The sequence below is a fragment of the Coenobita brevimanus genome, chromosome 62 (genome assembly GCF_032717465.1).
Source record: "Coenobita brevimanus isolate Jiangsu-jjx chromosome 62, ASM3271746v2, whole genome shotgun sequence".
Lineage (NCBI taxonomy): Eukaryota > Metazoa > Arthropoda > Malacostraca > Decapoda > Coenobitidae > Coenobita > Coenobita brevimanus.
This window is the reverse complement of record NC_137015.1, coordinates 3199565-3227548: the sequence shown is the minus strand read 5'-3', so window position 1 is coordinate 3227548 and position 27984 is coordinate 3199565. Positions and strand designations below refer to the sequence as shown.

The window sequence follows — 27984 nt, the reverse complement described above, 5'->3', positions numbered from 1 at the left end:
ATAACAACAACAATAATAACAACCTCTTCTCCCCCCCCCAGCCCCGCCCTCATTCCCACGCTTCCCCTCCCCCATCACAGCGATCAGAGGCAGTGATACACGACAATATGTTCCCAGTCACCTCCTCCTGAGAGGTGGCTTTGTCGGTAGTGTATATTGTAGTCAGACCCTCAGCATCCTTCCTTCTAAATTAGTCTCTTTGCTACTATACTTCTTTCATCTTAACTTGGCCCAGATGTTCGTCCTTTTGCAGCTTATTTCACGTAGCTCAGTGGCAGAGAAAGACAGTGCTGCGGCTCGAGCATCCTTTCCATAGCACTTCTTCGTGACTAGCATCATGTTCTGGTCTTAAGATCTTGTTAGAACTCGTGACTCAGGATGGAGAGATGACAGTTTTAGGCCAAGTTAGGATGAAGAGAGTATAGCTAACAGGGAACATTACAGGCAAAAAAAAAGTGGAGTTAGTATCTTGCTATACGCGTTTCTCAAAAGATCCAAATAATCTTAAAGGAATTTCTTATCATCTCTTGGCCATGTCTTCAAGCCCTTGTACCACCGTCGTCTGAAGAAAATCGTCTGGAGATAGTAGGAAGATAACAGTTGTGTCTATATCGGATTGGCGGTGGGGTGGGTGAGGAGGGGGATGCTTGTCTTGCTCTCCTTATCTTTCGTCTCATAGAACGGATACCACAGTCATAAACCTACTGTAAAATAAGTGACTTGGAAAAAATCACTAGGTTTGTTGATGGTGATTTTTCTCTATAATTTTTTGTATACTACTCCCTATATTCTTTCTTTATTTTTTTTTTTTTTTTCGTTCATTATCGATACTGTTTCCTCTACATCACTTTTCCATTTATTTTTTTCCTTTGTTTTTCATTTTTCATTTCCATTATTCACTGTTTCATTCCCATCATCATCCCACCTCATCTCACTACATCTTCCTACCCTCCCTCCCATACCCATCACCCTTCCGTCATTCCTTTATTCTCATTCTTCATTCGTACCATCATGCCACTTCACCTACCCATTTCTCTCTCTCCCCATCATCATTCTTCTGTCATTCCTTCATTCTCATTCTTCATTCCTATCATCATCCCAGTTCACCTACCCATATCCTCCCCCTCCCCATCGTCACCTTGTCATGTCACTCCACCTTTCCCCTTCTTCACCATTCCCACCATCATCCACCCTACCTTCCCCCATATCTTCCCAGCCCCTCCCCCACTCACCATCCCTCTCATGCCACTCCTCTATACCCTCCTTTTTCACCCCATCATTCCCACTCATCCCACCCCACCTCGTCATATCTTCCTACTCCCCATTACCATCGTTATCATGGCATTCCCCCATTCCCATTCTTCCCGAGTCGCACCATTCCTGTATTCATTCCAACTCCCATCATTTCCACCATGATATTACTTCCTACCCCCCCATTTTTTCATTCCTTTTTCGATATTTTCTTTATCATTCTGTCTCCCCAAATTAATTCCCTCCCCTTCTCCCCACCATCCCTCTCATGCCCATCTCCCCATCCCAGTTTTACCCATGTTATTTCCACATCTTTCTCCCCCCTCCTTCCCCCCACTACTACCATTCCATTCCTCCTCCTCCTCCTCCTCCTCCTCCTCCTCCTCCTCCTCCTCCTCTCACTTTCCCACCAGTACCCCACCATCGTCCCCATTACACCGTCGCATCAAGTTGCTCTCTCTGAATACCACTTGATTGCCAACACAATGCCCTACACACACACACACACACACACACACACACACACACACACACACACACACACACACACACACACACACACACACACACACACCACGCCGTCACACTTGTTCTGTAGCTTTTGAACCCATCTCTCTGTATCTTTCTTCCCTCTTTACTCATCACCATTCTGTCATTCCTTCACTCTCATTCTCACCATCATCCCACTACACCCACCCATCTCGTGGAAATGATGGATAGATATATAAATAGATGATGGGTAAATGGATAGACAGATACATAGATAAGCAGGTAGATCCATTTTACAGAGATTAAATCCAGACTCATCTTTACCTGCGGAAAATCCAGGTAATTGAAGGATAAATACAACCGCTAGACTTTGCACACATGTAAATCAGCTTAGGAAGGCATATTAAGCTGGAGGAGTGAGATAGAAGCTTAATTACACCTTCGCTAATTAAAACCTGTCCCAAGGTGAGGAGAAAGACGTCTGGAGAAAGCAAGAAAGAATAGCAAAAGGCGTCATTGGAGTTGAGGGATGGAGGTGAGAGGTATATGAGGGAGGGGGGAGTGAGTTGGGGGGGAGGGCAGTCAAATGGTGGGTGATAAAGCGACTTGGAGGCGTTTTGTCTGCGACCACCCCTTGCGGGATTAGGGCGTCGGGCTATAGATAGATAGATAGATGGATAGATAGATCATTGGAGTGAAGGGGTTAAGCTTAGTAAAAACGTATTTAATTAAGCTTATTATTACTTTGACCTAAGTTGTTCATGTTGTTGTTGTTGTTCTTGTTCTTGTTGATTTAGAGGCTGTGATTATTACAATATATTCATTATCCTCGAGGGGAAGGGGGGGAAAAGGATGGGAGGGGAGAGAGAGGGGAGAAGGGATTGAGGGGAGAGAGAAGTGGAGGGAGTGAGGGGAGAGGAGGGAGTGGAGGGAGAGAAGTGAGAGGGGAGAGGAGGGAGAAAGTGGGATTATGGGTGGGTGAGGAAGGAGAATGGTGGGGAGTGAGGGGAAAGGGGAGGTGGGAGTATAGTGAGGGGAGAGGAGAGGCTAGAGGGAGTGAGGGGAAAGTGGGCTTGGGAGGGGACAGTGAGGGGAGGGGGAGAGGGGGGAGTGAGGGGAGGGGAAAAACATTACTCCCCTCCTACTCTGTTATTTAATGTGATATTCCGTTTTCTTTCAAGCCCAAGTGAGCCTCAGTTCCTCATTTTCTGTTTAGGGCGTTAGAATGGTGACAAGGTATGGTTGTGGTGGTTGTGGTAGGGATTGTGGTAGTCGTTGTTGTGGTAGGTGGGATGGATGTTGTGGTAGTAGTGACTGTGATGGTAGTTGTAGTTGTGGTTGTGGTGTTAGTAGGGGTTGTTATGGTGGTAGTGATGCTGTGGTTGTGGTGGTGTTTGTGGTAGAAGGTAGTAATGGTTGTTGTGGTGGTGGTTGTGGTTGTTGTGGTAGTCGGAGTAAAGGGGGGGGGAGGTCAGGTCATTGGTTCAAGACCCCCCGCTGCTGGGAAGAGAGAGAGAGAGAGAGAGAGAGAGAGAGAGAGAGAGCAAGACGCTGATATGGCGAGATGTATTTTGTTAACAATATATAAAATTACGAGAGAGAGAGAGAGAGAGAGAGAGAGAGAGAGCTAGTTCCACACCCCTTGAGGCCAATCAGATAACAGCTCTACAAGGCCCCCACAGAGAAACAACAAAGGTACCAAACACAAACCCTCCCGTGAACACCATCTAATCAATAGGGAGAAAAGAACAGTCGCTCAAATGAACTCTCTCTCTCTCTCTCTCTCTCTCTCTCTCTCTCTCTCTCTCTCTCTCTCTTCATTTCCCTCCTCCATTCTCCCTCCTTCTCTCCCCCTTCCAAAGACTTTCACACCAGCGTTTTCTCCCCTCTGTTTCTTTTACTTCCATTCAAAACAGCCTCTCCCCTCCCTTTCCCTCTTTCCTCCTCCTCCTCCTCGTCCTCCTCTCTTCCTCCATCATGTCCCCACTTCATCCTTTTCCTCCATTCCCACCCTTTTTTCTTCCTCATTTTCCCTCATTCCATCTTTTCCTCCCTCCCTTCTCCCATCTTTCTTCTCCCCTATCCTCCCTTTTCCTCCCACTCCCTCATCCCTGCCTGGACCTTACCCGGAAGTGCAGTGACGTCATCGAAGGGGAAATCCATGACGTCATCAACATTGTATAGGGAGTTGCCAGTTTGCCTTCAGATTTTGGTCTCATTAACTTCTTCAGTACAATAACATTTTTATATAAATCTTGTTAATTACAGGTGTTATTAGACTTTCAGGTGACTCGTAATGAAGGGGCTTAATTAACAACACGTAAAATAATTATGTTTAGGTCATTAACACTTTGAGGTGATTTTTTTTTTATAATTGTTGTGGCGCAAAATGGAAGAAAAAAAATCTTTTAGAAATTTGTTTTTCATCATGGCCTTTGTTTTTCCACATAGGGATGGAGTGAGGTAGGACGTGTGTGTGTGTGTGTGTGTGTGTATGTGTGTGTGTGTGTGTGTGTGTGTGTGTGTGTGTGATTTACAATAGCTGGGAGAACGGTGATGATGATGATGATGATGCTGATAATGACTCTGTGTGTGTGTGTCTGTCTGTGTCTGTGTATGTGTGTCTTAATCAGATATTCACATCAGAAGTAGTAACAGCAGCTGATGATGATGATGATGGTGATGATGATGATGATGTAAGTGGAAGTGATTGTGATAAGGTCTTTAAATATAATGACGATGATGATGATGGTGATGATGATGATGTAAGTGGAAGTGATTGTGATAAGGTCTTTAAATATAATGACGATGATGATGATGGTGATGATGATGATGTAAGTGGAAGTGATTGTGATAAGGTCTTTAAATATAATGACGATGATGATGATGGTGATGATACAGTTGTTGATAATGTGGTTAGTGATGATAGTGATGATTGATGATGATGATGCTTTCCTCCCCTCTCTCTCTCTCTTTTTCTCATTAAATCTCTACCCTTCCCCCCACTTAACCCTCTTTTCTCACCCTTCCTTCCCACCCCCTCCCAATCCCACATCCCAGTCAGCAACACCTTAATTAATACTCACCTGTGTACCTGTTGACTCAAGGTGTGAATATTACCTTGGAAGAATTAGTTGCTTCCGGGTTCGTGGGTCTAGGAAGTGTAAGACGTAAGATTGTATTCCTTGTCATATTGGTAAGGAAGGAAGAAGATATAGGCCTGAGAGAGAGAGAGAGAGAGAGAGGACAAGGAAGTTCAGTAGGGCGACAAGAATAATAGAAGGAAGGAGGGTAGGGGAGCATAGTGAGGGGAGAGGGGCGTGCCACGTGCTTGGGGAGGAAAGGGCGGAAGTAGGGGAGAGGGGAGGGAAGGGGGCGGAAGTAGGGGAAAGGGGGGAGGTGCGTGCCGCGTGCCGGAGGGTGGGGGCGCCGGCACGTGTATGAGCGCGCTGTCTCCTTCCTCGTAATGATTTTATTGACGTGGCGATGGTCAGTAAGTGGCAGTTAAAGGCCGAGGCTGACCCGTGATCTTCTCCAAGGGTAGTGGGGGGGGGGGGTGAATTATATACCCTTACTCCGGCAAGGGTGAAGGGAGCAGGGCAGGGTGACATATAGGCCCTCATTCCCTACCCTATTCAAGGCTCCAGGACTCCTTTCAGAATAATGTATAAATTGTGTGCGTGTGTGTGTTGTTGTTGTTGTTGTTGTTTAAAGGTGTATACATAAACAAAACTATGCAATGTCTTATCAATACATTCTTACATAGCATGCGTCACTAATATTCTGATGTTAAAATTCTAGCGTAAAGTGAACATAAAAAAAACTATCACAGGCTGGCTTCTAATTTCCTAAGTATGATATCTTTTTTACCTTTGCTGCCAGACGATTTTCTTCAGCTAAACCAATTGATGAGGCAGGAAGGAGGGAGGGGGTCTTAGTGGCTGGTAAAATCGTCTGGCGTAAGTGAGCCTGATGTGTATGCGTAAGTGAGGGGGTTGAGGAAAGTGTGTCGTAGGAAAAGGGTTAAATATAAGATCGTTTTGTGATGCTCTCAGGAGGTTGTATAGCACCTCTTCCTACGATTTATTTGTTATATTCGTTGTAATCTGTGCTGTTTGTGCCTTTGTAATACTAATATAGATTTCATATAAAAAGGAGATTATTACTACATGCGGAAGTAAGTTGGTAAGGAGGAGAGGTGTTTGTAAGGAAGAGAGGTGTTTGTAAGAAAGAGAGGTGTTTGTAAGAAAGAGAGGTGTTTGCAAGGAAGAGAGGTGTTTGTAATGAAGAGAGGTGTTTGTCATGAAGAGAGGTGTTTGTGAGGAAGAGAGGTGTTTGTAAGGAAGAGAGGTGATTGTGAGGAAAAGAGGTGTTTGTAAGGTAGAGAGGTGCTTGTAAGGAAGAGAGGTGTTTGTAAGAAAGAGAGGTGTTTGTAAGAAAGAGAGGTGTTTGTAAGGAAGAGAGGGGTTTGTAAGGAAGAGAGATGTTTGTAAGGTAGAGAGGTGTTTGTAAGTAAGGGAGGTGTTTGTCAGGAAGAGAGGGGTTTATAAGGAAGAGATGTGTTTGTGAGGAAGGGAGGTGTTTGTAAGAAAGAGAGGTGTTTGTAAGAAAGAGAGGGGTTTGTAAGGAAGAGAGGGGTTTATAGGGAAGAGAGGTGTTTGTAAGAAAGGGAGGTGTTTGTCAGGAAGAGAGAGGTTTATAGGGAAGAGAGGTGTTTGTAAGGAAGAGAGGTGTTTGTAAAGAAGAGCGGTGTTTGTAAGGAAGAGAAGTGTTTGTAAGGAAGAGGTGTTTGGGAGCCTTCTAAACACACGTCAGTAAACACCACACTCCATTACCACCATCACCAGCACATTCTTGACTCAATTCACCCCGTGCATCCAGCCTCACCCTCACTCCTCACCCCATCTGTACATTAAAATCCCCCCTAGAACCAATGACCCTTGACCCCCCCGAGTGCCAAATTGAGCCCCACCCGCCCCTGTGAACCCCTGCTGAACCCCCACCAGCCCACACGCACTGAATCCACGCCTGTCCTCTTCAATTTTTGGAACCTCTGTGTGTGAGGTCTGTGTGTGTGTGTGTGTGTGTGTGTGGATCGTCTCAGCAAAGGGGATATGAACGAATTTCCCTCGTAAGATAAAAATAAGATGATAGTAAGAACAAAGTGAAGCCTAAGTCCATTGATTGTAGAGGCTTTACATAAATTGTCTTGAAGTATTCTTATTAAAAAAAAAAAAAAATTGTCGCTTCTTAATTCCTGCCAACTTTAGACTTATTTTATGGGACTGGGAATGAGGGCTAGGAACCTGGGAGTGTCAGTACCAGCTTATACCAATACTGAAACTCAGATGGGGACAGCTGGTATTTTCTTCCAGCTGACACCACACATTTGATCCAATTGAGAGGGAGTCAAAGGAGCCAAAGGATAATAAACCAGTCTCTCTCTCTCTCTCTCTCTCTCTCTCTCTCTCTCTCTCTCTCTCTCTCTCTCTCTCTCAGGCCTACATAAAGAGGCTATTAATGTCACCTTATTTCATCCACATATATGGGTAACAGGGTGCCCAAAAGTTTCCATCGTCCTAAGGAATGTACAGTCGCGGTCAATAGTTCCTTTACATCGTCTTCTGAACTCTGCCTACATCACGAGACCTCAGTATTAGCCCAACTTGACGGCCATATTGAGAGAGAGAGAGAGAGAGAGAGAGAGAGAGAGAATATTAAAATCATTCTGTAATAGACCTACACCAGACGGCCACCCCAAAATAAAATTCAATATGGCGTCCACGTCAAAAAAAAAAAAAAAAAAAAAAACGCGTATTTTGAATAGAAAAGTCAACGGTCAGCGCTTCCCTCCTCTCTCTCTCTTTCTCTCTCTCTCTCTCTCTCTCCTCCATTTTCTTCCCCGCACCGTAATAATTCAATAAACTTGGAACGCGCTGGCAACTCCTGTGTGAATATTGGCTGTCAGCGCACATATTTTGACTCTCATTCCTTGTTCTGTGATAAATAACAAAAAAAGCGCGGGAAAATATATATATACTGGCGCGCGGCGGTGTTCGGACGCATGCGCTGGGCCGTGGCTTGGGTCACGATTTACGCGTTCGGATCCGCTGCTGTCGGGCTGAATTTTTACACCTAATACCAACGACTCATTTTTATTACATCTATAACGATCAGAGGGCCGGTTTAAATCATATAAGGAGTTTTGAAGAGGTTTGGTGACGCGGTGCCATTTCCCGCCAACCGTCTTCGCTTTTAAACGTTCCTCCGTCAACCGTCTTTCCCTTTTTAAACGTTCCTCCGCCAACCGTCCTTCGCTTCTAAACGTACCCTCGTATTTTTGGCCCGGCGATGGCTCCTCAGAGGTCATAAAACGGTGAAATATGCTCAGAATTGTATCTCGTAATGAATGGGGTGCCTAGCGGTGGATTATTGAGGGGTGGGTGGGTGGGTGGGTGGGGTACGGGGGTATTGAAGAGGGTGGTACTGGGTTATGGAGGGGGTGTGGGTAGGGGGGTGGGTATTGAAGAGGGTTGTGGCAGTGGATAATGGAGGGGGTGTGGGTAGGTGTGGGTAATGAAGAGGGTGGTAGTGGGTTATGGAAGAGGTGTGGGTAGGGGGATATTGAAGAGGGGGTGGTGGCAGTGGATTATGGAGGGGGTGTGGGTAGGGGTGGGTGGGTATTGAGTATTGAAGAGGGTTGTGGCAGTGGGTTCTGTTGGGGGTGTGGGTAGGGATGGGTATGGAAGACGATGGTGGCGGTGGATTGTGGAGAGGGTAGTGTGGGTAGGGGGGTTGCTGAAGAGGGAGTGGTGGCAGTGGGTTATAGAGGGGGTGTGGGTAGGGGGGTATTGAAGTGGGTAGCAGTGGATTATGGGAGGGGTAGGATGGTATTGAAGAACGTAGTAGTGGATTATGGAGGGGGTGTGGGTAGGGGGGTATTGAAGAGGGTGTTGGCAGTGAATGATAGAGGGGGTAGTGTGGGTAGGATGGGTATTGAAGAGGGTGGTAGTGGATCATGGAGAGCGTAGTGTGGGTAGGGGAGTGCGTGTGGATGGGTATTGAAGAGGGTGGTGGCAGTGGATTGTGGAGAGGGTAGTGTGGGTAGGATGGGTATTGAAGAGGGTGGTGTTAGGCCCTTCAGCCCGAGGACGTGTTTTCTAGTCTTTTACTATCTACATGCTGCAAGTGAAGGCTGTCTAACTCTTCTAGTTGATACGTCTCGTCTTAGCCTAACAAGTCGTCTGTTTTCGTCAGTGGTGTTGTTAGATGCATCTGAAGGGGGGATGGGGTCTATCTTTGTCTGTCTGTCTGTCTATCTATCTATCTATCTATCTGTCTATATCTGTCTGTTTCAAGTGTCAGTGATATTGGATTAATATGGACATGCTGAGGTTAATATTTGTATTTGATCCCACTGGCTTGTTCTATTTATTCAAACAACCTGAGGACAATAACAAAGGTAAGGATAAAGGTGGGTACAAAGACCAAGAGGTGCTTTGCCTCGGTGCTCATCTCTGTAACCTCGGCCTTTGGGTCTGTGTGGGGTTATTCGCTCACTATCCTGTGTTGGGGCCGCTGCATCATCCAGGTTACCACGGTTACCCCCCATAGGTGTTACTCTAGTTACTCATTAACCTGCCAACCTACACGGGGTGGATTGATACCTGTGCGGCGATGGGTGTGTGCCAGGACAGACTCACGGTGTGGGGTGAACAACGTACTAACCAGCCACAGCACCACCAGGATAACACAGCAACACCAACCATGATGCATCTTAACCTTTGCTTATACTTTAACACATTCCCTTAACATAGTGAATATTAAGGGATTACTTGACTGGGGAGTAAGTAGTGGAGGTAATTATATATATATATGTATGTATGTATGTATATAAAAGAGTGATAAGGTGAAGCCCATGCCAGGGGGTTGGGGGTCGGGACGCGGGGGTGAAGTGGCGTGATTGTCTGTGGTCCATTGGGCGCTGGCGGGAGATTTTTATCCTGGGTGGAGGCGCGAGGGAAAAATGGCAGAGAGAAAGAGACAGAAAGGGAGGGAAGGACTAGGAAAGATGTAAAGGGAGGGAAGGGAAAGGGGAGGAAACGAGAGGGAAAATGAAAGAAAGGTAGGGAAGAAGATGGGGGAGATGTAAGGGGAGCAGGAGGGAAAAGTGGAAGGGGGAGAAAAGGAGGGGAAGAGAAACTGGCGAGGAGGAATGGAGGAAAGAGGAGGAGATATGGAAGAGAAGAAAAAGAATAAGAGGGGAGAGATTAAGATGAGGGAGAATGACGATGATAAGGGAGACGTGGATGGTAAGAAAAATGAAGGAGAGAGAGAGAGAGAGAGATGTAAAGAAAATAAGGAAGGAAAGAAGGAAGAATAAGACGGACAGGATAAATGGAAGGAGAGAGAGAGAGAGAGAGAGAGGGTGATATATTGCACTGGGAACCTCCAACTTTTGCCCACTCTGTCATTATCCTCACCTCAACTTACCACATATTTCACTGACACGAGGAGGAGAAGGAAGAAGAGGAGGAGAGGGAGGAAGAAAGAAAAGGAAGGTAAAGGAAGAGAAGGAAAAGAGGCGAAGGAGAAAGGAAGAAGGAGGGGGGAAATAAGTTGGAAGAGGAGGAGGAAAATGAAGTGAGAGAAAAATGAGAGAGTGAAGAAAGGAGATGAAGAATGAAGGGAGGGAGCTGGCACTAAGAGAGAAAATAAAGAGACGAGGGAAAAGAGGAAGTAGGAAAAGAGGAGGAGGAGAGATGCTGAGACGAGAGGAGAGAAAAAAGGTGAAGGAAGAATTGATAGTGACTAAAGGAAAGAAATGAGAATAGGGTAAGGGTACTAAGGAGAGAGAGAGAGAGAGAGAGAGAGAGAGAGAATGAGGGGGGGAGGGGAAAGATAGGGGGAGGATAGTGGATGAAAAATGTATTATTGAATGGAAATATTAGTTTGAGAAAGTTTGGGAAGGGAAGCTATCAGTGGTCGACCCCCCCCCATCTCTCTCTCTCTCTCTGTCTCTCTCTCTCTCTCTCTCTCTCTCCCTCTCTCTCTCTCAATAAAATAAGCTAGTGGTAGAGAGAATATAATAAAAAGGGTCATCGTTGAGAAGGGGTAGGCTGAGAAACGTGTGTGTGTGTGTGTCTGTGTGTGTGTGTGTGTGCATCATGGCGGTCACAAGATGGTAGTTAAGATGCCACCTACACCATATTTCACCCATATGGTATTTGGGGTGGTGATGGTGGTGATGATAGTGGTGTGATGTGAGTGATGAGGGTGCTGATCTTATGGTGTGGTTGTGATGAGGTGTGGTGGTGTGGTGTGGTGTGCGGTGACGAGTGTGGTTGTATTATGGTGTGGTTGTGGTGGTGTGTGGTGGTGTGGTGAGGTCATGATGGTATGTGGTTGTGTGGTGTGGTGGTAGAGAGGGTGATGAGGTTAATGGTGTGGTTGTGGTATTGTGTGGTGGTGTGGTGGTTGTTAGGGATGGTGTGGTGTGGTGGTGGTGAGACAGGGTGATGTGTGTCAAGCTGTGTGTGGTGGTGAATGGTGAACTTAGAGGTGATAGTGATGATGACAGAGATGGTGATGGTAGTGATGATGATAGGGGAATGATGGTGATGAGGGTGGTGAGGCCGTGTGTGTGTGTGTGTGTGTGTGTGTGTGTGTGTGTGTGTGTGTGTGTGTGTGTGTGTGTGTGTGTGGGCGCGCCCCATGACTCAACAGGATCCCCCCCCAACATGCTGACTCACATCATTCCACCCACCCACCCATTCAGACTCACTCACTCACTCACTCACTCACTCACAAAGAAGCAAATGAGAGAGGCAACGTCAACTGTGTGTAGTGGATGAGTAAATGAATTATACCTAGAGAGAAGGTGAGTAAGTTGTGTGTGGATGAGTGACTGATGAGGGGAAGGAAGCAAGAGTGAGTGAGGTGAATAAAATAAAGTGGGTGATTGAGTGAGTGAGTGAGAGAGGATGGGTGAATAAGTGAATGAGTTAATGAGGGAAGGGAGTGAGTGACAGGGGTGAGGAGGCAAGAGTGAGTGAGAGTGAGTTAGAGAAAGTGAGTGAGTGAGTGAGGGTGAGATAGTAAGATAGTGAGTGAAGGAGGATGAGATGGTGAGTGAGTGAGGGTGAGATAGTAAGATAGTGAGTGAGGGAGGGTGAGATAGTGAGTGAGTGAGGGTGAGATAGTAAGATAGTGAGCGAGAAAGGGCGAGATAGTGAGTGAGTGAGAGTGAGAGAGTGAGCGAGGGAGGATGGTGAGTGAGTCAGTGTGTGTTGGCCATTAACTGAGTGGGGGATATTTGCATACCGTATTCCAAGTGAAATTAAGTGAGAGGGATTGATGGCCTTACTGGGGGGGAGAGGGGGAGGGGAAGAGTAGAGAGGGAGGGGGGGAGAGGAGGAGGGGTGGGGGAAGGAGAAAGGAAAAGAGTAAGGTATGGAAAAAGAGGTGGAGAGTAGAGTTGGTGTAGGTGGGAGGGATGGGGTTAGGAGGAGGAAGGGGGGGAGTTAGAGAGAGGGATGGGGAGGAGATACGGAGAGGGGGGAGTGAGGAGGGATGGGGGAGGAGTAGGGGAGGGAAAAAAATAGGAAAAAGGGGAGGAAAGGAGTATAAACCAGGAATGGAGAGGAAAGTTTTATCGGAAAGAAAGAGGAGGAGGAGAGGAAGAGGGAGAAAAGAGTAAGGAAAAGGGAGACAAAGAGGGAGTAGAGAGTAAGGAAGAGGGAGACAAAGAGGGAGAAGAGATTAAGGGAGAGAGAGAGAGAGAGAGAGAGAGAGAGAGAGAGAGAGAGAGAGAGAGAGAGAGAGAGAGAGAGAGAAAATGTAAGGAAGGAGGAAGGAAGGTGTTTTGTGGGAGATGAGGAGTTGTTAATGAGTAGGGACAAAAATACCTGCAGTTCCTCTTGTCCACTCCGCCCCTCACAGGAAACGGCGTCAGGCAATAGATAGATGCCTGTGTGTGATGTGTGTTGATGTTGGGAATAATACCAACGCCATCTGATGTTGATGTAGTGTTGTATGTGTGATGTTGAAGCCTTGTGATGTTCGTAATGTGATGTTGGGTTGATGATAGTGTGATGATGTTTACGATGTTATGAGTGTGATGTTGGGTTGATGTTACTGTGATGTTGATGTTTACGATGTTATGAGTGTGATGCTGGGGGGTCGATGTTCGTGTAATACTGATGTTTACGATGTTATGAGTGTGATGTTGGGTTGATGTTAGTGTGATGTTGATGTCTACGATGTTTTCAGTGCGGTGACGAGGAAGTGTCTGTTGATGTAAGTGTGCTATGAAATCCTTGTGATGTTGACAGTATGATGTTGGGTTGATGTTAGTGTGATAATGATGTTTTACAGTGTGCGGAGAAAGCAAGTGTTAAAGAATTATTATTATTATTATTATTATTATTATTATTATTATTTTTGCCGGCAGATTCAGTGTTGGGGCGGGACAAAGGACTCTCTTCTCTACTTAATGGTGAGTAGTAGTAGTAGAAGTAGTAGTAGTAAAAGTAGTAGTAATAGTAGTAGTAGTTATCGTTGTTGTGGTGTTTGTGTTACCCTCATAGTAACCCCGACCAATATCTTCATCATCCAAAATAAGTGAAGGTGTTGTCTGTCACTTGACCCTTTGTTCACCTTATTCCGGAGAACTGTTATGAAGAACATGATAACAGTCTGTGTGGATAGTCCTGTTCACGCAAGGATGAAGAGAGTAGACGCTGTATGAACTAAAAGGTCAATGATGCAGTGAGAAGTTCAGGAAAGGGCAATTGCAAAGCTGTGTGGAGTAATTTTTGATGTTGATCATGTTGTATATGTGTGTAGTACGGTAAGGCTAACATGCTAGTGATGATTACCATGCGTTAGTACTGTAATACCTGATTGTACTAACGCGTATGTAGTTACCAAAGATTACTGTTATTACCCCTTTTAGGTCAAGGACGTTTCTTTCAAGTTACTTAGCGATTTCTGGGATTGGGCAGAATAAGAAGGAGAAATGTCTTGAAAGTAGAAACGAAAGTGAGACAGACAGAAGAGGTAGATTGATGCAGCGTTACAAATATCTCTGCCTGGAAAGTACAATCGGTGTAGTTTGTAATATTGTGCTCAGTCAGGTTTGTACACTCACTAATATTGGTAATCTTCTTTTCATTTTTTCTTTTTCTTTTTTTAGTCAGACATCAAGACCCATTTTTCTCCTTCTCCCTCCCTTCCTCCCCCTCCTCCCTCCCGTCTCTTGCTCCTCCCCCTTCCCTCCCTCCCTCCTATCTCTCGCTCACTCCCTCTCCCTCTTTATAGATCATCCCCGCCCCGTCTCTCTATCTTCCTCATCATCACTATTATCATCACCATCACCCACTACCCCCATTAGCCTGCTCTCTCTCTCTCTCTCTCTCTCTCTCTCGCTTTGTAGTTCCTCCCCTCCTTCCCCCTTTCTCCCTCCCTCCAGCCATAAATAAGGCGGAAGTGAAAGGGAGGGGCTGAAGGAAGAGAGAGAGAGAGAGAGAGAGGGAGGGAAGGAGAGAGAGAGAGAGAGATTAACCATTCTTCCCTCCCTCTTATCTACCTCTCTCACCCCTCCTTCCTCCTCCCTATTCATTTCCTCTTCGATTCATCCTTCCTTCTTTCTTCCCTGTCTTTCTTCCCTCTTCCTCTTTTCCTTCCTCTCTTCTTTCTTCCTTCCCCTCTTCCTTTTCCTGCCTTCCTCTCTTCCTTCCTTCCTCCTTCCTTCCCCACTTCCTTTTCCTTCCTTCCTCTCTTCCTTCCATCTTCCTTCCTCTCTTCCTTTCATCTTCCTTCCTCTCTTCCTTCCTCCTTCCTTCCCCTCTTCCTTTTCCTTCCTTCCTCTTTTCCTTCGTCTGTATATTTCTTCATCCTCTCTTCTCTTTCTTTCTCTTCCTTTTCTTTCCTTTTTCCTTCCATTATTTTCCTTCTTAGTATTTCCCCTTTCCTTCCTTTCCCTCGTTTTCTCCCCTCTTCTCGTTTTCCCTTCCCCTTCCCATTCTCCTTTCCTTCCTCACTTTCCTCTTTCCTTTCCTTCTCTCAGTGGCTCCCAAATCCCCTCTTTTCCTTCCCCTCTCCTCTCTTTTCCTCTTTTTACCCTCCCCTCCCCTTTTTCTCTTTCCCATTCATTCTCTCTTTTTTCCCTTCCCTCTCTCCCCCCTCCCCTCTCCTCATTTACTCTTTCCTTCCCTTTCTCCTCTCTCCATTTCTTCCCTCTTCTTTCCCACTTTCCCCTCTGTTCCATATATTTCCTTCCCTTTCTCTCTCCCTCCCCCCTCTTTTCCTTTCCTCTCTCCCCCTCTCTCCTCTGTTTCCTTCCCTCTCTTCCCTCTCGCTTCTCTTTTCCTTCCCTCCCCTCTCCCCACTTTCCTTCTCCCCTCTCCCCTTGTGTGATTATCGTGTTATCAGCGTAATCTCTGGTGGATGTGTGTGTTTACAACCACTGCCCTCCCCTCCCCTCCCCTCGCTCCCCTCCCCTCACTACCCTCCCCTCCCCTCGCTACACTCCGCTCACCTCCCATCGCTCTCATGCCCTCCCCTCCCCTCACTCCCCTCACCTCCCTTCATGTACCTTCCCTTGCACATTACCCTGACTTCTGCTCCCCTCACTTCCCTCCCCTCACAGTCATTTCACTTCCTTTCATTCCCTACCCCTCCCACCCCTCTCACTCCCATCACTTCCCCTCACCCCTCTCACTTCCCCCTATACTCCTCCTTCATACTCATCTCCTACCTGCCTTCCTTTCCCCTCACTCCCTTCTCGTACTGTTCTCCTTTCCCCTCACCTCTCTTCTTCCCCTCATCTTCCACCACCCCCTTCACCTCCCGTTCCCCTCCCCTCACTTCTCCCGACCTTCCTTCATTTCCCCTCACCTCCTTCACTCATCTTATGTCTCTCTCTTCCTCTACATTTCCCTCCCCCTCCTTCCCTTCTCCATGTCCCCTCTCCCCTCACCTTCCCTCATTCCATCTCTCTCTCTCTCTCTCTCACACACACACACACACACACACACACACACACACACACACACACACACTGCCCTGCCCCTACGTGACCTCATGTACAAATTCTACGGAACATTATATTCGCGTTTAACATCCCAGTCCGCCAAAATTAAACCCCACCAAATTTTCACCAAAACATCTTTAAAATGTAACCAAAAACTATTAAGATTTTTTTTACTCTTCAAACAATATAATTTTAGGTATTTTGGGGCATGGAGGAGGTGGATGGTTTGGTGGATTGTTAAGTTAGAACGACGTTATAGGTTGAATCGCCAAAGTTAGTGACCGCGAAGTTGTTATTCATACAGAGACAGGTAATGGAAATCTCATTGAGTGTTTATGGTAGTTAGGAGGAGGAGGAGGAGGAAGAGGAAGACAGGGGGAAGAGGAAGAGAAGGGGAGGAGGAGGAGGAGGAGGAAATGGGAGAAGAGAAGGAAGAACAAGTGAAGGACAGGGAGAGGGAAGGAGGGTTGGTTTGGGAAGAGGAGGAGGAGGAGGAGGAGGAAGAAGCAGAGGAGGAAGAGAAGAAAAGAGAAGAAGGAACAAAATGAAGGAGAGAGGATGGTAGGAAAGGGGAAGGGAAGGAGGAGGAGGAGGAGAAGGAAGGAAGAACAGAGAAGAGAAGAAAGAGGAAAATGAAGGGAAGAGGAGAGTATGGAATGGGATGGAAGAGGAAAAGAAGATGGAAGGAAGGAAGAGAGAAGTGAAGGGAGAGAAAAAAGAAAGGGAGAGGTTAGTAGGAAAAGGGAAGGGAGGGGAGAGAAGGACAGGGGAAGGAGGATGAGGAGGGAAGGAGGAGGTAAGGAGGAGGGAGAGAAGGAGGCAAGAAAAGGATTTGGAATAGGAGTATATGAAGTGAAGAAAGGAATGAGCCATAACCACTACTCCCAACAACCATCATCACTACCAGCTACCAACATTACCACCATCACCAACTACCAACATTACCACCATCACCAACTACCAACATTACCACCATCACCAACTACCAACATTACCACCACCACCAACTACCAACATTACCACCGTCAACTACCAACATTACCACCATCACCAACTACCAACATTACCACCGTCAACTACCAACATTACCACCACCACCAACTACCAACATTACCACCACCACCAACTACCAACATTACCACCACCACCAATTACCAACATTACCACCACCACCAACTACCAACATTACCACCGTCAACTACCAGCATTACCACCGTCAACTACCAACATTACCACCACCACCAACTACCAACATTACCACCGTCAACTACCAACATTACCACCATCACCAACTACCAACGTTACCACCACCACCAACTACCAACATTACCACCGTCAACTACCAGCATTACCACCGTCAACTACCAACATTACCACCACCACCAACTACCAACATTACCACCGTCAACTACCAACATTACCACCGTCAACTACCAACATTACCACCACCAACAACTACCAACATTACCACCGTCAACTACCAACATTACCACCGTCAACTACCAACATTACCACCGTCAACTACCAACATTACCACCACCACCAACTACCAACATTTACCAACTACCAACATTACCACCGTCAACTACCAGCATTACCACCATCACCAGCTACCAACATTACCACCATCACCAACTACCAACATTACCACCATCACCAACTACCAACATTACCACCATCACCAACTACCAACATTACCACCGTCAACTACCAGCATTACCACCATCACCAACTACCAGCATTACCACCATCACCAACTACCAACATTACCACCGTCAACTACCAACATTACCACCATCACCAACTACCAGCATTACCACCATCACCAACTACCAACATTACCACCATCACCAACTACCAGCATTACCACCATCACCAACTACCAGCATTACCACCATCACCAACTACCAACATTACCACCATCACCAACCGCCAACACTACCACCATCACCAACTACCAACATTACCACCATCACCAACTACCAACACTACCACCATCACCAACTACCAACATTACCACCACCGCCAAATACCACCAGTACCACCATCACCAACTACCAACATTACCAACGTCAACTACCAACATTACCAACTACCAACAGTACCACCATCACCAACTACCAACATTACCACCACCACCAGCTACCAACATTACCACCACCACCAACTACCAACATTACCACCACCACCAACTACCAACATTACCACCATCACCAACTACCAGCACTACCACCACCACCAACTACCAACACTACCACCATCACCAACTACCAACATTACCATCATTACAGTAGGGAACAGATTACTTTTCGTTCGTTTCAAAATACTTCGGTCACACATATACAAAATTACACTTTATTGAACGAACATAAGTGAGAGAGAACGATAATAAATGGGAAAATGTGCGCTAATGGAGCAGTAATGGAGAGAGAGAGAGAGAGAGAGAGAGAGGGGTTTTAGTGATGGCTGCTGGTTAAGTGGTTATGCCCATATTAATACACGCACAGGGGTTTGAGAGAGAGAGAGAGAGAGAGGGGGGGGGGAATTATGATGAGTAATGCTGAATGATGAGTTTATAATGAATGACGTAACGCCCCCTCCATCTTCCCTCCCCCCGTCTCTCCCTCCCTCCCTCCCTCCGTACCTTTCCTCCTCCTTCCCTCCCAGTTCCTCCTTTCCTCCCTCTTACCTCCCACTATCTCCACTCTCACCCCTTCCCTCTTTCCCTCCCCTCCCTCTTTTCTCCCCACCTTCACCCTTTTATCTCCCACTATTTCCACTCTCCCCCTCCCTCTCCCTCCCCTTCCTCACCCCTCTCCTTGGTCACCCCCCTCCTTCCTTCCTTTCCCTCCCTCACCCCTTCCCTTATCCTTTTCCACCATCATCTCTCCCTCCTCGTCCTCGTCCTCCTCCTCCTCCTCCTCCATTTCTCTCCCCCGTTTCTCTTTTTGTCTCCCCATCCTTTCATTTTTTCCTCCCCCTCTTCATTTCTTCCAATCTTCCTTCTTTCCTTCCATCTTTCCTTCTAAATTCCTTCCATCCTTCGTCTCCATTTCCCTTTATAGTAACCAGCTACCTTGCCTTCCTTCCTTCTTTCCTTCCTGCTTTCCTTCCTTCCTTCCTTCCTTCCTTCCATTCATTCTTTCTTTCTTTCTTCAACCTCCCCCTGTCTGCTCTTCCTTTCTTCTCTCTCTCTCTCTCTCTCTCTCTCTCTCTCTCTCTCTCTCTCTCTCTCTCTCTCTCTCTCGCTCTCTCTCTCTCTCTCTCCTTCCCCTCCCTCTTTAGTGATGGACAAACACACTAAACATACGTGACTTAGTGCTTAATTGAGAGAGAGAGAGAGAGAGAGAGAGGATGAAGGAAAGGAGGGAGGTGAGGGAAAGAGAGAAGGAGGGGAAGCAGAAGAAAGGAGAAGAGGAGAGATTATAGAGGGAATAGGTGAAAGGAATACAAAGAAAAGCAAGCAGCAACAGCCCTATCGGTCCTGTCATGGGTGTTTGATATATAGGGAAATTTATAAGGAAAAAAACTCCTGTCAGTGAAAGAGAAGCGTAGAAAGCAGGAAGGGAGAAGAGCAGAATGGAGGAGGAGAAGGGAGAGAAGAGACGTGGAAGAGAGGGAAGGGGTGGGGGAAGACAAGGGGAGTGAGGAGGAGGAGGAGGATGGGAGAAAAGAGAGGGTGGAAGAAAGGGAAGGATGGGGGGAAACGAGGGGAGAGAGGAGGTGGAGGGTGGAAGAGAGAGTGTGGAAGAAAGGGGAAGCGTGGGGGAAAAGAGAGGAGGAGAGGGAAGAGAAGAGAGAAGGTGGAAGGAAGGGAAAGGGTGGGGGAAGAGAGGAGAAGGTGGCAGAAAGGAAATTGGAGACGAGAATGGGGAGTGTAGAGGAGAAAGAAGGAAGAGGAGAGGAAGGAAATGAGGGGTGGAGGGAGAAGGGAGAGAACGAAGGTGGGGGGGAAGGTAGACGAAAGGAGATACGGGGAGGAGAGGGAAGGGGAGGGAGTAGAGAGGAGAGAAAGGAGGGGAGGGAATGGGAAGACGAGAAAGTAGGGGAGGGGGAAAAGGAACGAAGATGAAGAAGGAAGAAAGGTGGAAGAGGGGGAAGGGGAGGGAGTAGAGGGGAGTGTAAGGAGAGGAGGGAAGGGGGAGAGAAAAAGAAAGAGAAGGATGGAAGGAGAGAGAAAGAGAGAAGGATGGGAGAGGAGAGAAAGAGAGAGAAGGATGGGAGGGGAGAGAAAGGAGGGGGAGGAAAGGGGAGGGGGGAAGTGTCTTTGAGGTGGCTTTGTGGTGGTGCTCAGGCGGATGTGGCTAATGAGGTGGGGGGAGGGGTGGGGGAGAGGTGTATTGAAGACGGAGAAGAGGAGGGGGAGGAGATATATTGAAGACGAAGAAGAGAGAAGAGCAGGAGGAGGAGAGAGAGGAAGAGGAGGGGGAATGGTGGGGGGAGAGGTATATTGAAGACGAAGAAGAGAAAGAAGAGTAGGAGGAGAGGAGGAGTGTTAAGGATAAAGAAAAAGGAAAAGGTAAAGGGGGGAAGAGGGAGAGAGAGGGAGGGAGGTTGGAGGGGGAGATGAGGGAGGGGGGAAGAGGGAGAGAGAGGGAGGGAGGTTGGAGGGGGAGATGAGGGAGGGGGAAGAGGGAATGTGGTGGAGAGAGGAGGTGTTTTGGAGACTAAGACAGGAGAAGAAGTGGGGGAGGGGAAGTAGAGAGGGGGAAGGAGAGGGGAAGAGATGTGGGAAGGGAGACAAGGGGAGGGGAAAATGGAGATAGGGAAGGAAAGGAAAAGTGTGAGGGGGGGGGGAGAAGGGATAGGACGCATAGTGAAGAAGAATTATTGAGAGAGAGAGAGAGAGAGAGAGAGAGAGAGAGAGAGAGACAGACAGACAGACAGACAGACAGACAGACAGACAAAGAATAAAAAAATGAAAGGGAAGGAAGGTGGGGAGAGAGAGAGAGAGAGAGAGAGTAGAGGGGGAGACAAAGAAAGGGAGAGGAGGGGAGGAAGATGGGGGGAGGGGGAGGGGAAGAGGGAGAGAGAAGTTGTGGGAAAAGAAGTAAGAGAGATAAGGAAAGGGGAGGGAGAGGGGAGAAAAAAGGGAGGGAGGGAGGAGATGGGAAAGAAAAAAGGGAGGGAGGGAGAGAAAGGGGAGAGAAACTTGCCCCAGGGTTGTCAGAGGGAGGGAGAAAAATGGAAGAAAGCGGAGGAAGGGAAAGGAAGGGAGAGAGAGAGAGAGAGAGAGAGAGAGAATGTTAGTAATTAATAGATGTATGCCGATAGATTTATTTATTTATTTATTTTGAACGATAAACAGATAGATAAACATAGATAGATAGTTACTGATAAAAGATAATGCCAGTGTGTCCTCCTACCGTTATATTTTCCTCCTCTCCCTCTCCTTCTTCTCTCCTCCCCTCCCCTTCTCTGCCGTGTTCTTCTCCTTCTTCCCTCCCCTTCCTCCTTTCTTCTCCCCTCCCTTCCTTTATTCTTTTTCTTCTTCCTGTTGATCATCTTTTTTCTTCCTCCCTTCCTTCTCCCCTCCTCCACTCTTCTTTTCCCCCCTCCCCTCCCCTCCCCTCCCTCCCTCCAGCCCCTCCTCCATTTCCCTTAGTCACTCTATCTGAAAATGCATCAAGAGGGAGGGAAGACAGGGAGAGAGAGGGAGGAAAAGGGAGAGGGAAGGAAGAAAGAGGAAGAGGAAGGGAAGAATAAGGGAGAGGAGGGAGAGAGGAAAGGTTAAAGGGAGGAATATGGAGGAGGAAATTTAGTGGGAGAAAGAGAAGAAAATAAAGATGAGAGGAAGTTATGATAATAATAATAATAATAATAATAATAATAGGTATCTCAGCAACAAAGGAAGACATGAATTATTTGTGAAAACAGGAATAATACAAGAAGATGAGGAAATGAAGAGAAGTTTTGAAGAAGAGCAATGGAGGAGGAGAAGAATGATGGATGTAAGGTGAAAATAGAAGAGTGGGGAGAAGAGAGAACGGAAGAGAGAGGGGGGGAAGAAGAGGAGAGAAAGGAAGAAAGAAGAGAAAGGAGAAAAGAGAGGAAGGAAGGGAAGGAGAATGCATACACAAAGGGAGGGACGAGTGATGTGTGAATGGCATAGACCCCCCGCCTCTCTCTCTCTCTCTCTCTCTCTCTTTATTCAAGCCCCCCCCCTCCCTCCCCCCTACGGAAATCGGGAGTCAATGCGTGTTGTGACCCGGCCCCACATTTTCTATATCGGCCTGGGATTTCTTTAGTTACCCCTGACGTGTAGAAAATGGATATAGGATTCTGTGTTTGGGGGGTGACTATTCTGGTCGAGGATTTGGTGTGTTTGTTGGAGTCTGGTGTGTGTGTGTTATTTTTTTTCTCGTGGTTTGTGTTTTTGCTTCGGTTTTTGTGATTGTTTGGTGTGTGTGTTTAGGCTGTGATTGATGGGGTGCTGTGTTGGTGTATCGTGTGGGTTGGAGGATGTGTGTGTGTGTGTGTGTGTGTGTAAAGTTGTGTGATTGTTGTGGTGCTGTGTGTGTGTGTATGACAGAGAGAGAGATCATCAGAGTGCCCTTAGAACTAGATCACACCTCCATCATCATCATCATCATCATCATCACTTCCATAAACTAGGCAAGCACACGTGTAATGCATTCACAGGACAACCTCATAAATATAAGAACTATCAGTAGGGCGCCAAGCTGAATCAGACCCCCCTCCTCTCCCGTTTTCTTTACGCGCGTAGAAAATGGCGTACTGGGAGGGTAGCGGCCCCGAACTTTTTGCGGCGACTGTACATTTTCTGCTCCCCCGCGCGTGTCGCATTGCAAACTTGATACTGTACGAAAGAGAGAGAGAGAGAGAGAGAGAGAGAGAGAGAGAGATAGAGAGAGAGAGAGAGAGAGAGGAGGGGGAGTTTTTTTTTTTTGGGGGGGGACCTTTGTTGGTTGGGGAAATATCTTGGGATTTTCGAATGAGTGCTTTTTTTTTTTTTTGTATATATATTTCTCTCTCTCTCTCTCTCTCTCTCTCTCTCTCTCTCTCTCTCTCTCTCTCTCTCTCTCTCTCCCTCCCTCCCTCCCTCCCAAATTTCCTCCTCCTCCTCCTCCTCCTCCTCCTCCTCCTCGTCATCATCATCATCATTCCACTTTTTTTTCTCTCCTCCTCCTCCTCCTTATCATCATCATCATCATCATCATCATAATTCCTCTTTTTTCCTCCTTCTCCTCATCATCACCATCATCATCATCATCATTCCTCTTTTTTTTTTCCTCCTTCTCCTCCTCCTCCTCGTCTTCGTGTCCTTGGTGTAAAAGTGTTATCAGTTGAGAAAGAGAGTTACCCTATCTCTCTTAGCGCCACTGGCTACTCTCTCTCTCTCTCTCTCTCTCTCTCTCCATTTGCTCACATTCTGCCCAGACTTACTCACTCACTCACTTTCTCACTCACACACTTTGACCTAGAAAGAGGTACATAGATATCCAGACCACACAGACCTTTAGTATCAAGTCTGTTGGCCAGGAATTAACCCCGTGATTTTGTAATACTTCTCAGCTGAATGAAATCGTCTAGTTTAAATCTAAATAAAATAATAAACCGCTTTGCGATTCCTAGGATTTCTGGAATGTAGGGGTTGATTTTACACTGGGATATTATGCTAGTCACGAAGAAGTGTTGTGGGTAGGTGGAGGCGTGGTGTTGTGTGTGTGTGTGTGAGAGAGATGTATGTGTGTGTGTGTGTGTGTGTGTGTGTGTGTGAGAGAGAGAGAGAGAGAGAGAGAGATGTGTGTGTGTGTGTGTGTGTGTGTGTGTGTGTGTGTGTAAGAGAGAGAGAGAGAGAGAGAGAGAGAGAGTGAGAGCAATTGGGGTAGAGATAATTTGAGACAGTCATTATCACCTCTAAGTACGCGTGAAGATGAGGCAATTCTCTCTCTCTCTCTCTCTTTTTTCTCTCTCTCTCTCTTTTTCTCTCTCTCTCTTTTCTCTCTCTCTCTCTCTCTCTCTCTCTCTCTCTCTCTCTCTCTCTCTCTCTCTCTCTCTCTCTCTCTCTCTCTCTCTCTCTCTCTCAATTCTTTTTTTCTTTCCAACATTTTCATCCCTTTCCACTCTGTTTCTTTCTCTTTTTCCCCCTTTTTCCTCTTTTCCTTTAGTCCATTCCACTTCCTCTTCATCTCTCCCGTTTCTCTCCCTCTCTTTCTCCCTTCCTCTTCATCCCTTCCTTTCTTTTCCTCTCCCTGTCCCTTCCTTCTTCTTCTTTTCTTGCTTTCTTTTTTCCTTCTTCCGTCGGTCTTACAATTTCCTGTTCGTTTTCTTATATTTTCCTTCCTCCTTACCTTCCTTCCTTCCTACCTCTCCTCCCATTCTTCCTTCCTTCCCTTACATTGTTCCTTCCTTCCTTCCCTTCCATTCTTCTTTCCTTCCTACCCTTCCATTCTTCTTTCCTTCCGCCCCTCCCCTCCTCTTCCTCTTCTTCCCTTTCCTCTCCCCTCTCCACTCATCTCCACTCTCCTCTCCCCTTCCCCTTCCCTCCTTTCTCCAACCTCTTCCCCTTCTCTTCTCTCCCCCTCCCAACCTTTCCTCCCCTCCTCCCTCTCCCCCTTCCTCCCTTCCCTCCCCTCCCCTCCTCCCCCTCCCCCTCCCTCTATTACCCCAACACAAAAGTTTCCCTAATTTTTACCTGCCTTCCTCCTGTGTTTCCTCCGACCCTCCCTCCATTTCCCCTCCACGACAAAGACCCTCTCTCCCCTCCCCCTCTCCCCTCCCCTCCCCTCCCCCATACTGATAACAGGTGGAGGTGGGTGTCGCTTCCTCCCTCTCCCCCCTCCCAGTCCCTCCCCTTCTCTCCCTCTACCTTCTTCTCCTCCTTTATATTTCCTTCCTTCCATCCCTCCCTCCCTCCATTTTCCTCTCCTTCTTCCTCGTTTCCTTTTTCTCATCCATAATTTTCATATTCTTTTTGTCTTTCTCTTTTCCTCTAGTTTTCCCTCCTCCCTTCCTCCCTTATTTTTTTCCTCCCTTCTGGTTCTCTTTCAGCCTCCCTCTAGTTCTTCTCTTCCTTATTTTTTCTCCCTCTGGTTGTCCCTCCGTTCCTCTCCCTTTTTTTTATCTCCCTTCTGGTTTTCTCTCCGTTCCTCTCCCTTCTTCATCTCCCTTCCTCTGGTTATCCCTCCCTTCCATATTTTTTTTCTCCCTTCCTCTGGTTTTCCCTCCATTCCTCTCCCTTTTTATTTCCCTCGGACTTTTCCTCCGTTCCTCTCCCTTTTTATCTCCCCCTGGTTTTGCCTCCGTTCCTCTCCCTTTTTTATTATCTCCCTCTTACCCTCAGTTCCTCCCATTTTAAAATCTCCCTTTTTTTTATTTTCCGTCCGTTCCTCTCCCTTTTTTATCTTCATTCCTCAGGCTTTCCCTCCCTTCCTCCCTTTCTTTTTAATCTCCCTGTGGTTTTCCCTCCCTTCTTCCTTTATTTTTTTTTTATCAGGCTAATAAAAATAATTGAAATATTTAATTAATCGATACTTACCTGGCCCATTTAAGGACTCGGGATGTACAGGTAATTTTCATCCTTCCTATTTACTTATTCCAATTTTACTCACCCCCATTTTTTCACCCATTCCCCTCTCTTTCTCCCCTCTCTCTCCTGCCCCTCACCTTTCCTCCCACCCCCCTCACCTCCCCTTCCTTCCTTCCCCCTCACCTTTCCTCCTACTCCCCTCACCTGTCTTTCACCTTTCCTCCCGCTCCCCTCACCTCCCCTTCCTTTCACCTCGTCTCTCTCTCTCTCTCTCTCTCTCTCTCTCTCTCTCTCTCTCTCTCTCTCTCTCCCCTCACCATATCTTCTCTCCTCACTTCCTCTTCTCCTTTCCTTATTTCCTCTTCTTCCTCTCCCCTCCCCCTTTTTTCCTCATCGCCATCTTCTCCCTCGTTTTCTTCACCTTTTTCTCTCTTACCCTCCTTGTCTTTCCTCTCTCCCCTGACCCATGCTTACCTCCTCCCCACTTACCCTCCCTCACTCCCCTTATCCCTCCCTCCCCCTTCCTCTCCCCTCTTCCTCATCATCACTGTCTCCCGTCTCATTCAGTAAAACTCCTCTTCCCCTCCCCCTCCCCTCTCTTTCTTACCCTTCCCCTTTTCTCCCCTCCTCCCCCTCCCCCCTCCCTCACCAATTCACCACTATCCAATGTCGTATTAAAATCCTCCCTTCCCCTCCTCCCTTCCCCTCCCCTTCTTTTTCCCTCCCTCTTCCCTTCCCCTCCTCCTTCCTCCTCCTCATTGCTGTCTTCCTCTCATTTTCTCCCCTCCCCTCCCTTCCCCATGTCTTACCTACTCTCCTCCCGTCTCCCTTCCTCCCCTCCCCTCGCCACTCCTCCCCTCCCCTCCCTTCCCCACTCCTCCCCTCCACTCCCCTCCCCTCCCCTCCCCTCCCCTCATCATCACTATCTCCCGTCACATTCCTTAAAACCTGCCATGACTATTAAAACTTCTCCCTCACTACCATTTTACTCTCCCTTTATCTTCCATCCCTTTTTACTCCCTTTATTTACCCTCCCTTTTTATTTTCATCCCTATTTTACCCTCCCTTTTTTATATTCCGTCTCTTTTTACTCTCCCTTTTTACCCTCCCTTTATCACCCTTCCTTTTATTTCTCCCATTATTAGCCTCTCTTTTTACTTTCCCTTTATTACTCTCCCTTTTTACTCTCCCTTTATTACCCTCCCTTTTTACTCTCCCTTTATTACCCTCCCCTTTTATTCTTTATTATCCTCCCTTTCTAATCTTCCTCCCCTTTTTACTCCCTCAATTACCCTCCCTTTTTATCACTCCCCCTTCTTTATCTCCTCACTTAGTGTCTCCCTATTTCTCTTCACCTTCTGCCCTTTTTATTAGTATTATTTTTGCTCCCTTCCCAAGTCCTTTATCATCTCCCTTTTTATCTACGTTACCCTCCCTCATTTTTCCCCTCTTCTTCGTCTTCTCATTTTCCCCCTCTCTACTTCCGCATTATCACCTTCCTTGTTAATTCTCTACTTTTCCCCTCCCTCTTCTTTCCCCTCATTTGCCATCTTCACCCTCTCCCTTTTTCTCCCTTTTCCCCTTACTCTCGTTCCCGTTCCTTGTGCCCTTACTGTTTTCCCGTCTTTCTGACTCCCTTCATTCTTTCGATTCTTTTTGGTAATGCAACTGTCATCTTTTTCTTCTCTCTCTCTCTCCCTCTCCATTTTTCTTCTCCCTTCCCCTCACTTTTTTATCTCCCCTCTTCTCTTTTTCCCTGCAATCCCTCTCCCCATCCTTCTCCCATCCCCTGTTCCCCTCTTTCTTTTCCCCTCTTCCATTTTCCCCTCTTTTTTTTCATCCCTATTATTCGTCTTTATTCCGATGTTTTCCCTTCCTCTGTCCTTTCTTCCTAATATCTCCCTCTCCCCCTTTTCCCTCCCCTCTTCCTCTCCCCCTCTCTCCGTATCTCCCTTCTTTTTCCTTCCACACCTTCATCCTCCCTTACCTCCCCTTCTTCCCTCCCGCTCTTCCCATAAATAATGCTAATAATAGTAATTATAATGATGCTAATGATAATAATAATAATAATAATAATAGTAATAATAATAATAATAATAAAATAACAATTCTTGTCACCTCTTCTCCTTGCCCTTTTCCTTCTCATCTTTTTCCTTTCCTTCCCATTCGTCTTTCCTCGTACTTCCCCCCTCTCTCCTTCCCCCTTCTTCCTCTCCCCCTTCCCCTTCTCTCTCCTCTTCCCTTTCCCCTCCCGCCTTTCCCCCTTCCCCTTCCCTTCCCGTCTTTCCCCTTTCCCTCATCACCTTATCACAGCTACCCCCCCCCCACACCTTGCTAATCCGTAATCGGCCTCGTTTCTCTCTCCCTTATCTGAATGCCCCCCCCTCCCCCCTTCTCAGTTAACGGGGGGCGGGGGCAGAGGGGATCGGCGCCCCCCCCTCACATCCTTGTTTTACGGTCTTCATTATCCGGGTACCAGTGGGGATCTTTAATTTCTCTCTCTCTCTCTCTCTCTCTCTCTCTCTCTCACACACACACACACACACACACACACACACACACACACACACACACATACACAACCATTACACGTGAAGAAACACATACCACAAACGAATAACTCTTTCCAACCATAAAAATCAAGAAAAAGGAATGACTAGTAGAATAATTTTATCTTTCAGTAGCATCTTCCTTTTATGTAGCACTTTCTTCCTAT

The 27984-nt window shown here is 46.9% G+C and overlaps 1 protein-coding gene across 1 annotated transcript in view; it reads left to right on the top strand.

Annotated features, from left to right (window-relative positions):
* LOC145403933 (DNA-binding protein D-ETS-3-like) overlaps window positions 1–27984 on the top strand; it is a 169109-nt gene that overhangs the window by 29103 nt on the left and 112022 nt on the right. The window contains exon 5 of the mRNA XM_080275534.1: window positions 13193–13237. Within this exon, the coding sequence (XP_080131660.1) occupies window positions 13193–13237 (45 nt within the window). The remainder of the gene's footprint in view (window positions 1–13192; window positions 13238–27984) is intronic.